The sequence below is a fragment of the Euleptes europaea genome, chromosome 4, assembly GCF_029931775.1.
Source record: "Euleptes europaea isolate rEulEur1 chromosome 4, rEulEur1.hap1, whole genome shotgun sequence".
Taxonomy (NCBI): Eukaryota; Metazoa; Chordata; class Lepidosauria; order Squamata; family Sphaerodactylidae; genus Euleptes; species Euleptes europaea.
The window spans coordinates 3,115,337-3,129,106 of NC_079315.1; the positions used below are offsets into that span (position 1 = coordinate 3,115,337).

Genomic DNA, 13,770 nt, shown 5'->3' on the forward strand with positions numbered 1-13,770 from the left:
AAGTCAATGGGAATTCGGACAGAACTTGCAATCACAAAAGTATTTGCTGTCTTTCTTCCCTGAGTGGCAACTGGGAAAGAATACACCCAAATGTAATTGAAACAGAGACACACCCCCAACTGCACTTTGTGGTTGTAGCAGGCTAATGATCAGATTCAACATAACAGCACTGAGTAATGCTGGCTTGAGATGCAAACCAACCCCCACCCCCACCCCAGTGTACAGAAGCCTCCAAGAGCTTGTAGCAGCTACCAGCTCTAACACTTCCTGCAGACCGCCAGAAAGCACCTTGCTCTGCTCCCCCCACCCAAAAGAAAATTGGGGTACTGATAAGAGTGAGGAATGGGGTTGTGTAATTTGCGTAGGCCCATTGCAAGCATTATTGGGAAACTGAGTTTCCCCTTGATTCTTTGGTGAGGAAGCGGCCATTACAGACTATTTGTTTGTTTGTTTGTTTGTTTGTTTTTCAAAATTTATAGTCCACCCTCGTCCCCAGCGAGCCAGGCTAAGGGCAAATAACAACAGTTAAAAACATAAATATCCAATATATAAAATAATAACTATCATTAAAACCACAATCTTAATAAATCATTAATACTCAGATGGCCATAAATATATCTAGGTGCCACAACAAAATAAATATCAGCAAATCAGCCCCCCACAGATTTCAAGAGCGGGGGCGGGATGGGGAGGCCAGAAAGATGGATCTTCTTGCGGCTGCCCTCAACTATAGGAAAAGTAAGTACTTTTAAAATTCTCCTGGGGGGCATTTTTTGAGGTAGAGTCACCAAATTTGCAGTGTAGCTGCAAGGGACCTTCCTTGCATGAACCCCAAAGTTTGGTGAAGACTGGGTCAGGGGTCCAATTTTATGGGGTCCCATAGGGGTCAACCCCCCTCCTCCATACAAAAGCATTGTGATCTTTACCATGCTTTTCTATGGGGGGGGTTGACCCCTTCAGGACCCCCAACCCAATCTTCACCAAACTTCGGGGTCCATGCAAGGAGAGTCCCTTGAAGCTACCCTGAAAATCTGGGAACTCTACCTCGAAAAATGCCTCCCCAGAGTTCATTTTAATAAATTCCCATAGGGAAAAGCCTGGGGAAAGCCAAATAGCGATTTGGCTGATTCAGCAATCGGCTATCTAGCTTTGGCTTTACTCCCAGTTTTAATATGTGGGTTAAATTAAACCCGAAAGAAGCCAAAAAGGCCTTTTTCGGGTTTAATTTCAGTTCGGGTTTATCGAGATGCACAGCCCTAAGTGAGGAAACCACAGGAGGTAGCAATAGCAGCACCACTTAGAGAGGGGCAAAGAGGCTGCAGCATCCACCAAATTCGGCAGCTGCTACAGGCAACTGAAGGTGACTTCATCAGCATGAACTGGCCCCTCAGGTGGACATTTTCAGAGATCTGTCCTGCTATCGGCCTTTTAAGGCACAACAAGGCTCAGTTTATGGCATCTTATCCTGAATTAACTCCACTCTCATATTTCCAATCTGTAAATTGGCCTTTTCTCAGCTCTTCTGTCTTGCCAGCAAGCCTTTTCAGGGCTGCCAAAGTCTCTTCCCTCCCGCTCCGTTTCCTGTCATTCAATCGAGGCCTTCCACTCTGACTTCTACTCCTGCAGTCATACCTTCAATCAGCCCACAGTGGTTTGATGCCACAAAATCTGCCCCAGCCCTTCTTTCGTACCTGTCATTTTCTCCACGTTGTCAATCCACTGGTTCTTCATGGTCTCAAAGTGCTCGTAAGCAGCTTGATTCCCCGGGTTTCTTAGGAGAATGCGAGCAGCAGATACCACCTGCCAATATAAAAACGTTCCAAACTAAGACAATATCGCTGCAATATGGCTCCACAGTGTATTTTTCAGATTATCCAGGGCTGGGGATAAACCACAGGAGAAGCTAATTACCTTCACGCCGTGTTTCTAAACAATGGGTTGGTTACCAGACTAGGAGGAGCCTTGGTTTGATCCATCAGAGCCATAACTAACCGCAACAACACACTCTTTTGAAATGAACACACAGGAAAGTTGGGTCGTAAGAGACTCTGGAATTTTTTAGGGGTATATGATAGTAGAGACAGGGGTTCAGACCTGAGGTGTGAGTTCCCTTGCCGACTTCACAGTGGCTTGTATGCCTTCTACGGTACTTTTGTTTGCGGTCCCAACCGCAGCGGCTTTTTCCGCAGTGGCGCCAAGCCGAGCCGCGTGATTTTCAAAGTTGGCCGCCCGTTCATCAAACACCTGGAAGTCAAAACATATCATCATCGGCAAATACCGAGATCTGCATAGATGAGCATGTCACATAAACTCACTGAAGCACCAGCGTTCGGTTTCCGTTAAAGCTATGCCTCAATTACATGGGAAATTGTTGTTTTTTATTAGAAATCTGTAGTATTCAGTGGTATTATTCTGCTCTTTCTGTGAACACCAAGGGCCGCTTCAGCAGATACCTGCATGTGTGAATCACAAGACTCACAAATCACAAACGAGCTATGTGAACAGAAGGCGAAGCAAAGATTTTCTAGATAAATGGAAATTATATTTCTTATATGCTTCTCAAAATCTGGTGTGAGGGTGCACATGTATTGTGAGAATATGATTTTCCATGTCAAAACCTCAGAGTAAATAAGAATAAACTTAATCAAGAGTAACGTTATGTTTTATGTAGAGGTTAGATGTTAACCAGTATAATTAAGAGATAATCAAATTGAATCAGTGATAATTATGTGACTAATTAAACCTTCATATTTTATATCATGTTTAGAATATTTTGAATAAGATTCCTTTCTTTATTTCTCCCCTGTTCTCAGGCAGAAGTCTTGAACAATAAAACCATAAAACTTAAATAAGACCCATCTCTAAAAACACCTCCTTTCGCCTCTTCTCTGCAGCCACCAGAAAAAGAGCAACAAAATAAGTAGGCTGAGGGTTAGAGTCCTCTAAGAGGAACTGAACCTTTTGCTCCAAAGTTGCTCGGGAAGATGCAGACCATTTGTTAAAACAGGGAATAATCCATTTTAGCCTAAGTTGGTATACATAAGGACAGTGCAAAAGGATATGTACCAAGGAGTCCGCTAACTGAAGAGGGCAGGGACACAGCCAGTCTGAAAAAGGGATCTTTAGCATACGGCCCAGCAAAACAATTGAAAAAGGGGCCATTAAATCTTGAATGCATAAAGATTCTACATAACTTTGGACTAACCAGAGAATCCATATAGGAAGGAATAAGATAAGAGGCAGTGCAGAACGTATCCTCCGAGCATCAAAATGAGTGTAACTCTTATCTCTAGCATAGGTCAATTTGACCATATGTTTTTTTACATTGATCTACATGAAAAAGATTCCATAAAGACTTGTGCCTGGTCAAAGCCCCCTGCCCCAGCATGGGCTCTGCTGACCGGCGATCAAAAGCCTCGCGGCTTAAGGCAGCAGTCTACTGGATTCGCACTCACCTCATCCCTGTTTGGCGCATCCGGAGGCGCCGTGGCTGCCACGGCCAGCAGCTTGATGGGAGTGGTGGTGTCGCTAAACACGTCGGACACTTCCTGGGTCATGGCTTCCTGCATCCTCGATTTCAGATCCTGAATGGGGGTTTAAAAATTCCACATCAGAAACACGGGCACGAATTGGTTTTGGTGAAGCACAGCGCATAGTTCAAGGCGGGAGCTGGGAAATGTCTATAGAAGATCATCTGATGAAGCAAACTGTGAAATGCGTAGGGATCTAGAAGAGCTAAATAAAGGCTGTTATCGCACTTGTATTCCCACCAATGTATTAAGAGTTTGAAAACGTTATAAAAAATACTGTTCACACTTTGTTTGGCCCCTTTAGCTGTTAAGACGTCTTCCAACCATTTATAAGCCGTGGTATCCAAAAACCCTTTTAAAACGATGTTTTTTACAACATTTTCAAATTCTTAATTCATCGCTGGGAATACAAAGTGCGGTAACCCCCAAACTCTCAACTTTGCACCTTTGCTCTCCTGCCTACTGGTGTGTCCTTATTTTTCTCCCACTTGCGACAGAGTACACCAACTACTACAGAGTGGTGTAGTAGTAAAGAGCGATGGACTATAATCTGGAGAACCGGGTTTGATTCCCCACTCCTCCACGTGGGCGGCAGACTCTAGTCTGGAGAATCAGGTTTGTTTCCCCACTCCTCCCCATGAAGGCTGCTGGGTGACCTTGGGCTAGTCATGGTTCTCTCTGAACTTTCTCAGCCCCACCTACCTCACAAGGTGTCTGTTGTGGGAAGGGAAGGAGATTGTAAACCTCCAATTACAGTAATCACCAGCAGCCTAAGGCCAACATAGTTCCTAGAGCCAAATGAGAGGGACACCCTTCCGCCTGGCTTTTTCAGCGCGATGAGCGGGGTCCTCTCTCTGTACCTTTAACGATTCCTGCAGTTGCGCAGCGAGGGTCCTGGCTTGAGGAGACTCCCCTTCCCCTCTGGCGGCCAGATCAGCCAGCTGGGCAGCCAGCTGTTCCACACGGTCACATCTGGCAATCAGGTCTTGGCGGTACGGGCCCATCATGACGTTGGCAAGGCGGCGACCTTCAGCCACGAGCCCTCGGATAGCGGCCTGACCTGCAGCAGGAGTTAGGAAAATATTGCTCTGTTCACAAAGGAAATGGCCGTTCGACCACTGCCCTAAAGCAAACAGAGTCCTACAGAATAATTCAGCATTCCATGCACATTAAGAACATAAGAAAGACCCTGCTGGATCAGATCAAGGCCCATCCAGTCCAGCAGTCCATTCACGCAGGAGCCAACCAGGTGCCTCTAGGAAGCCCACAAACAAGACAACTGCTGCTGCATTATCCTGCCTGTCTTCCACAGCACCTAATATATTAGGCATGCTCCTTGGATACTGGAGAGAATAGGTATGCATCATGACTAGTGTCCATTTTGATTAGTAGCCTTCCGTGAACACGGAATCTGTATCCAACGACTACTGGAAGATAGTAACACACAAACTTCGAGCTGTGTGGCCGAATTCTGTGCTGCTATTTACAAGGCCCGAAAGGATGTAATGTACAAATAGGTACAATTTGAATAGATAAACGTTTTAGAAGCTAGTTTGCTTCCCTTTTTAGATATGGGATTTTATTGATATATTTTATTTTGCGGACTTTTCGATTGTCTGATATTGTTTTATTACAATTTATGTAGCTCTTGATTAGATGTTCTACTTTTGGTCAAATGACCGTAAAATAAAGATTGATTGATTGATTGATTAGTAGCCATGAATACCCTTCTCCTCCATGAACATGTCCACTCCCCTCTTCAAGCCTTCCAAGTTGGCAGCCATCACCACATCCTGGGGCAGGGAATTCCACAATTTAACTATGCGTTCTGTGAAGAAATACTTCCTTTTATCTGTTTTGACTCTCTCACCCTCCAGCTTCGGCAGATTCCCTCAACAGGCCTTACAACATTCTTGTAAGGTTGTCTGGTGTTAATATCCCTAACATTACAGATGTGCAATGGTTGGGAGAAAAGACTACAGCCAGTTGGCCAGGCTTGTGGCCCAGGCAGGATTTGAACCAGGGTCCACCTGGCTCCCATCCACAGACACTACACCAGTCCTCAAGAAGGCAGAGCCACTGCGGTGTAGCCGTTCGAGTATCAGTTCCAGTTTTCAACCTGCCATGAAACTCGTACGAGGGCTTTGGGTCACTCTCTCTTGGGCTAACCTACCTCACAGAGTAGCTGTGAAGATAAAGGGTTGGATCCAGCAACACACAAGTGGAAACTAACAGACCAAGAGCGGTTCCGCTTGTGCAAAATTTTGCGCAACCCCAAGTGCCCAGAAATTAGCAGCGTTAAGATCTTGAACAAGTAGAAATGCAAGAGAGGATATGATTAAGCTTGACTAGTTGTAAGCAGCTACCTGTCTTTTTTCTTGCATTTCTACTTGCATGAGAATTCCAGCAGAAGTGGAAATTCTGCACTGGATCTAATCCCAATTTTGGACTGGACCTAACTAAAAAAAATGAGGAAGAGAGAACCACGTACACCATCCCACGTTCTGGTTCATGACTGTAACACATTATTGACTGACTGAGTAACCGTCCCAAGTTTCTAAGAGGAAAAGCAGAGCAATAACATACTAGCTAGGTGTCAAGTCATAGTTCTGGTATTATCCATACTGTAGCCGTTTGACTGAGCCTAAACCTTTTCCTTTCTCCTTTTATTCCTTTATGCTTGTGGACCAACAGGTCATCAGCATAACAAATTCAGTACATTCCATAATACATAAATACCCAAACATACAAAAATATAATATCTAAACAATACAGTTAAAAAGAGGTATCATTAAAAACCATAGATAAAAATTCTGCCGCGGCGAGGGTTACATTTGGGTCAGTATCAGCCAATAACTTTGCAACTATATCTTGCTTTAGGTCAGGTCCCCACCTCTGAATGTGTATTGTGATCCATTTGCCTCTGGTGAGATCACACTTTTTACAATCTACAAAAAAATGCCAAACACTGTCCAAACTCCCTGATCCAAAATTACAAAGTCACTCGGAAAAGGGGACCCCTGAAAATCTGCCTGCCGACTCCCCCAATGGCAGGGCATTTCATCTGGCCTTGGAGAAAAGCACTCTGTATTTGGGAACAGACAGAAATTTACAAAAAACAGGTAGAATCTTTGGAATGGGGAGGCCCAGATGGTACAAAGAAAAAGAAGAAGAAGATTTTTTTATATGCTGACTTTCTCTACCACTTAAGGGAGACTCAAACCGGCCTACAATCACCTTCCCTTCCCCTCCCCATAACAGACACCCTGTGAGGTAGGTGGGACTGAGAGAGCTGTGACTAGCCCAAGGTCACTCAGCTGGCTTCGTAAGTAGGAGCGGGAAACAAATCCAGTTCACCAGATTAGCCTCCGCTGCTCATGTGGGGGAGTGGGGAATCGAACCTGGTTCTCCAGATCAGACTCCACCGCTCCAAACCATTGCTCTTAACCACGACACCCTTTGCGCTTTTTGACCTAGCCTAAACCTTTTCCTTTTCTTATTAAGCTTGCATGACCCAAGGTCTTGACCATAAAACCAATACATCACAGGAGATCAAACAGACAAACCAACATAACATGGCAGAACAAAAAAAAAAGATACAAATGGGATGGGGCAGTGAAAAGCTCACCGACTCCACGGTCGTAGACGGTGGGATTGTCTATCCACCGCTGAGCTTGCTCGATCTTGCCTTCCAGATGGACTGCAGCTTTGACCGGCCTGCTGTTGGCAACCACCCTGTTGGTTTTCGACTGCAGGTTCTGGAGCGAGGTGGCAATCTGCTTAGCTAAGGCACGGGCTTCCGGGGAATCTCCCTTTCCGCTGCGGATCAGAGAAGAAGAGCTCAGGACACTTTGGGAAATCTATTTTTTAAAAACCAGGTTGGCTTCAATTAAGAGGGCGAGGCTTGCGTATTATGCCTGCAAGTACAACCAGTTAATTCGCACGAGGGCAGTTGTGACTTACATTTCCACAAAGCCCTGTAGGCTATATATTAATCATGATAATGCCAAGCTCTGCTTCACAAAGGAAAGAGAGCGCCCCAAGGCACAAAAGCAAAACCGACAGGAAAAAAGCAACTGCAGCAAGAGAGTTCCTGCATTTCATTTTATTCAATTAAGAAACGAATCGGACCCATTTACAGCGCAATCCTATGCCGAATTACTCCAGTCCCAGACCGCTAAAGTAATCCTCCGCAGGATTGTACTGCTCATGATGACATTCCATGGTCTTGCTGATTTTAAACCAAATTAACTTTCAAGAATTCCTTCTAAAGGCCCTGGGAATTGTTTTGGTAAAGTGCTGAGAATACTGTTTAGTGAATTTCCTGCATGGCGCAGGGGGCTGGACATGATGACCCTGGGGGTCCCTTCCAACTCTATGATTCTATTCTTCTTCTTCCTGAACTACTATTATTTATTTATTTCATGTATATCCCAGCTTTCTCACCAGTGGGATTCCCACTGAGGGGCTGTGGCTCAGTGGTAGAGCCTTTGCTTTGCATGCAGAAGGTCCCAGGTTCAATCTCAGGTGTCTCCAGTTAAAGCGACTAGGCAAGTAGGTGATGTGAAAGACCTCTGCCTGAGACCCTGGAGAGCCGCTGCCGGTCTGAGTAGACAATACTGACTTTGATGGACCAAGGATCTCATTAAGTAGAAGGCAGCTTCATGTGTTCATGCCTGCAGTGTGAATATGCCCATAGACTCTCCCTTTCCCCTCCCAAAACACATGCGATTGGACGGAGACATGAACACACACCTAGCCAGCCATGCTACAAGTAGAAGAAGAGTTGGTTTTTATATGCCGACTTTCTCTACCACTTAAGAAAGAATCAACCCGGCATACAATCACTTTCCCTTCCCCTCCCCACAACAGACACCTTGTGAGGTAGTTGCGGCTGACACAGTTCAGAGAGAACTGTGACTAGTCCAAGGTCACCCAGCTGGCTTCATGTGGAGGAGTGGGGAATCCAACCCGGTTCTCCAGACATAACATTCTGCAGCTATGGAACCTGCGCACAAACTTTGCCCAAGACTGTAGTCAAGAAAAGGTACAGAATACAAAGATGTTAGCATGAGAATACATACTGTTTCCGGAGGTCTGACAACTTAGCTGTCAGAGCGGAGATTTCTCCCAGGGACCGCAGAATATCGTCTCTCTCTTTGGGATCTTCGCAGAGCTCCGCAATCTTCCTGGCTTCGGCCATAATTCCCCGAATGTGCTCCTCCCCTTCGCTGCTCCCGTAAGGATCTGCTAGCCAGCTCTTAGTGTTAAAAAACGTGGTATCAGTACATCGCTTTCAAAGACCTATTAGCAACATCTGAGTCTTCAGTCGCCCAATATGTTGTACGGCATTACTAGTACCGCATGTGCTACCATTAGCATCTTCCTCAGATTTAAGCAAGCCGTAGATCAATGCGACTCATGTAAAGTTGGGTTTTTGTATGGTCCCAAAACGTCTCCTTTAGAACCATCTACACCCAAAGGCACCGTATATTTGACTAAAAAGAAGAAGCAGCAAAACTAGGCTTTCTTAGTTTTTTAAACAAATCTTACCACAGGGTCACAGGCATGAGTGATCTTGGCTTAGACCAGTGGTTCCCAAACTTTCCGGGCCACCGCCCCCCTTGGTTCCACAAACTCAACCCCAGCGCCCCCTTCCCTATCCTAGAAAAAGTGTTATTTGAAATAGGGGCTTGCATGACGCACTAAAGAAGATAATAACAATAAAATTTCAAAACAGCAACAATTAATTGCACATCTACTCGAAATCAAACTAAAACTTTTTAGTTGAAATTTATTCAACAAAACTGATGAACTGGATCCAGCGGTACCAGCTCTTCTAAATCGGGGGGGAAATTCTGATAGTTTCCACCAGATTTGCCAGCATGGTGCCACAGCTTGATCTGTTGTAAATTAGTGAACAACACAGTTGAAGGGGCCCACCTCTAGCGCCCCCCCTGCTGCCCTCTTGCCTCTTAGTGCCCCCCTCAGTAATCCCGACACCACCCAGGGGTTGGTACTGCCCACTTTGGGAACCACTGGCTTAGACTGAGTAAACAAGATTTCATAAATCAGGGCTGCGTTCACATAAGGATTTCCCACATTTCAAGCCACCCATTTGGTGGGTTTTATTCTCAGGTTTCTACATGATAACGACCTGGGCACAAACAGAGGATGTTAACAGCCCATTCCTTCCCCACAAAAATCTGCTTTATTTTAAACTGCTAAAAAAACCTGATGTTTCCTGGACAGGAACGTCAGCAAAGTGCCAGTCATGCTATTCAAATGTCTGCCTTTTTAGGGGAGGAGGATCCTCGAAATCTCTGCAAATAAGGTTGAAGGAGCTGGGTTGAAGGAGCTGGGTATGCTTAGCTTGAAGAGGAAAAGACTGAGAGGGGATATGATAACCATCTTCAAGGACTTGATGGGCTGTCGTACAGAGGAGGGTGCCAAGTTGTTTTCTGTTGCCCCAGAAGGTCGGACCAGAACCAATGGGTTGAAATTAAATCAAAAGAGTTTCTGTCTAAACATTAGGAAGAATTTGCTAACAGTCAGAGCGGTTCCTCAGTGGAACAGGCTTCCTCGGGAGGTGGTGAGATCTCCTTCCCTGGAGGTTTTTAAGCAGAGGCTAGATGGCCATCTGTCAGCAAGGCTGATTCTATGACCTTGGGCAGTTCATGAGAGGGAGGGCACCTTGGCCATCTTCTGGGCGTGGAGCAGGGGGTCACTGGGGGAGTGGGGGGAGAGGTAGTTGTGAATTTCCTGCATTGTGCAAAGGGTTGGACTAGATGACCCTGGTGGTCCCTTCCAACTCTATGATTCTATAAGTCGTTAAAGGTATTATTCCTATCAAGGATTATTCATGCTGGCGGTTTAAAAAACAACACACACACAGAAAATAATCGCTTACATGTTGGCCAGCTTTTTAGGGGAGGAAGGGAAGAGGAGGAGATAATCGAATATGCCTACAAAAAGGTGGAGGTTCTTTAAAAAAAAATTTTTAAGAGATGTTTGACTTAATTGTTATTATGTGCAGGAAACCAAGGTTCTTGCTAACACCCAAACAATAGTGGAGGACAGTTTCCAAGAAAACAGTTTCATCAGCACCTGGCACAGGTGAGCAGGACCAGAGGGAAGGCTTCCTCCCTCCCTTCTTCATAACAGTGCTGGGCGTACCTGAGCCGCGTCGATTTTTTTGGCAATGGCCTGCTTGGAATTGGTCATCGCTTCCAGCTTGCGAGCCGCATTTTCCACTTTTGCGGTGAGTAAATCCAAACCTTGGGACACCTGCTGGGCCTTCTGCATGGCGAGCGGCGTAGCACCTTGTCCTCTAGAGAAAGAAGAAGAGTTGGTTTCTACATGCCGACTTTCTCTACCACTTAAGGAAGAATCAAAGCGGCTTACACTGACCTTCCCTTCCCCTCCCCACAACAGACACCCTGGGAGGTAGGTGGGGCTTTGAGAGCTCTAAGAGAGCTGTGACTAGCCCAAGGTCACCCAGCTGGCTTCGTGTGTAGGAGTGGGGAAACAAATCCAGTGCACCAGATTAGCCTCTGCCACTCATGTGGAGGAGTGGGGAATCAAACCTGGTTCTCCAGATCAGACTCCACCGCTCCAAACCATTGCTCTTAACCACGACACCCTGTGAGCTTTTTTACCTAGCCTAAACCTTTTCCTTTTCTTATTAAGCTTGCATGACCCAAGGTCTTGAGCATAAAACCAATACATCACAGGAGATCAAACAGACAAACCAACATAACATGGCAGAACAAAAAACAAGAGCTCTCTCTTAAGGAGAGAAAGAAGACACGGAAATCCCTGTGTACTGTGGCCAACTAGACCGGACCTCACAGATTTGTGCAGGAAGAGAAATATGCAGGCTGGAAGCCACTGAGGTTTACCCAAACCGAGCCACCACCACCCCGATTCAAATGTCGATTATTGTGCATTCTATACTTCCTTTGAAAAACCCAGCCATAAGGAAACTCTGCACATTTGATGCATGCATCTGGACAATTTGGGAATCCGTTGACTCATTTCTCCCCCCCCCCCTTGAAGAACTGTAGCATATCCTAAGCTACAATTTCCCCACTGATTAACACACCATCTGTGGGAGACCACATGGTTACCATTGATAAGGCCCCTGGTTCAGCAAAAAGAGCTTTCAAATGCAAATGGAGAATGAGGTGAGCGTGATAGCAAGGCAGCGTCAGAAGAAAAATACCGGCTACTCCCTCTCTTCTACACTGCAGCCACCCCACCCCGATTTGAAAAGTGATGCATTCCTCTCTGAGCAATATGATCGGGCCTCTGCAAAGCCACTCACAGGAGCAAGTAAGGTGCCCCCCCCAGGACCCTCCGGCGAGGAAGGAGAGATCGCTTACTCTAAAACCAGGGGGGTCAAACATAAGGCCTGGGTGACAGATCCAGCCCCTCAAGAGCTCTTATCCAGCCCGCAAGCCAGCCAAGGAAGCCAACCCCCCCACCCACGCTCCCGATCTGATCTGACGAGGCATGGCTCAGCCCGACCAAGTGACATTTATGTCATATCCAGCCCTCGTAAAAAGAAGAGATGGTTTTTATATGCCGACTTCCTCTACCACTTAAGGAAGAATCAAACCGGCTTACAATAACCTTCCCTTCTCTTCCCCACAACAGACACCCTGGGAGGTAGGTGGGACTGAGAGAGCTGTGACTAGCCCCAGGTCACCCAGCTGGCTTCATGTGTAGAAGTGGGGAAACCAACCCAGTTCACCAGATTAGCCTCCGCCACTCATGTGGAGGAGCAGGGAATAGAGCCCAGTTCTCCAGATCAGAGTCCGCCGCTCCAACCCACCGCTCTTAACCACTACACCACGCTGGCTCTCAATTTAGTTCGACACTGCTGTTCTGAACTCAGGAGGTGGCAGCCTCACCTATAGATTCCTTGATCCACAGAGCTCCGGAACAGGTAGAAGCACCTTATGAGAGAACCTCTCTTCCACCCCCCAAGTATGTACAGGGGACCTGGAGAGAAGAGTCAGCAACATTTGCCAATTATGGCTGGCTAGTATGCCCAGTTAAAGTCTGTGAACCCCTGAATATCATGAAGATCCAAATTACTGGTATGCATAACATGTCCTTGAGCAGCAGAGTACAGACCCCAATGAATCAAACAGGGAATGCAGCGCTAACAAGAGGGTCAGACTATAAACGGGGACGGGTGTGCGGCATGGCCCCTTTCCCCGGTTCCCAGAACTATTTCGGCTGCACGGATCTGCGCTCCCCCTCCCCCACTTTTAAATGAATGGGAAACCATGCCACAAGGCAGAACTTTTCCAAGAACTAAAAGCAATATTTTTATGATTACGGGGAGGACCGAATGCTGGGGAAACAGAAAGAAGCCAGCAAAAAAGAACTGCTCGGCATTTTCACGGGCATAATCACTTGTGCACGTATGGCATATGACCAAAATGGGGGGAAAGAGATACAAAAGAAAAAAGAACGGAGCAAACTGTGGGGCTCACCAAGTTCTAATTAGAGAACTTCTCCATGTAAATTCAGTAGACAGAACTGTTCCGTTCAATCCTAGGAATATATTGCTTGTCACTGAATAAAATAAATCAGGTATCTACCTATCTGGGTTGTTGTTTTTAAAGAAATGAAGACAAAAAACAGCAATTGGTGCAAGGGAAAAGTATTTAATATTTAAATTGCCCCTACGTGTTTCGTATACATAAGAACATAAGAAAAGCCCTGCTGGATCAGACCCAGGACCATCAAGTCCAGCAGTCTGATCACACAGTGGCCAACCAGGTGCCTCTAGGAACAAGACATCTGCAACAGCATTTATCCTGCCTGTGTTCCACAGCACCTAATATAACAGGCGTGCTCCTCTAATCCTGGAGAGAATAGGTATGCATCACGGCTAGTATTCATTTTGGCTAGTAGCCATGGACAGACCTCTCCTCCATGAACAAGTCCGCTCCCCTCTTCAAGCCTTCCAAGTTGGCAGCCATCACCACATCCTGGGGCAGGGAGTTCCACCATTTAACTATGCATTGTGTGAAGAAATACGCTCCCTCAGGGGGATCGTTCTTAACTCAAACTGTCCCAAGCAAGCAAAAAAACAATGATGAGGAGGATGTTTGAGTTAAGAAAGATAACCCTGAGGAACAGCATGCGAAACGTGTAGGGGCAATTTAAACATTAAATATTTTTCCCTTTCACCAATTGCTGTTTTTTGTCTTTGTTTGGTGCA

At 45.9% G+C, this 13,770-nt stretch overlaps 1 protein-coding gene across 2 annotated transcripts in view; it reads right to left on the reverse strand.

Annotated features, from left to right (window-relative positions):
* VCL (vinculin) overlaps nucleotides 1-13,770 on the reverse strand; it is an 80,672-nt gene that overhangs the window by 17,530 nt on the left and 49,372 nt on the right. For both annotated transcript variants that reach the window (XM_056848516.1, XM_056848517.1), the window contains exons 9-15: nucleotides 10,707-10,860; nucleotides 8,615-8,790; nucleotides 7,159-7,349; nucleotides 4,391-4,590; nucleotides 3,456-3,584; nucleotides 2,095-2,244; nucleotides 1,692-1,800 (exon numbers count right to left, since the gene is read on the reverse strand). In XM_056848516.1, the coding sequence (XP_056704494.1) occupies nucleotides 1,692-1,800; nucleotides 2,095-2,244; nucleotides 3,456-3,584; nucleotides 4,391-4,590; nucleotides 7,159-7,349; nucleotides 8,615-8,790; nucleotides 10,707-10,860 (1,109 nt within the window). The remainder of the gene's footprint in view (nucleotides 1-1,691; nucleotides 1,801-2,094; nucleotides 2,245-3,455; nucleotides 3,585-4,390; nucleotides 4,591-7,158; nucleotides 7,350-8,614; nucleotides 8,791-10,706; nucleotides 10,861-13,770) is intronic.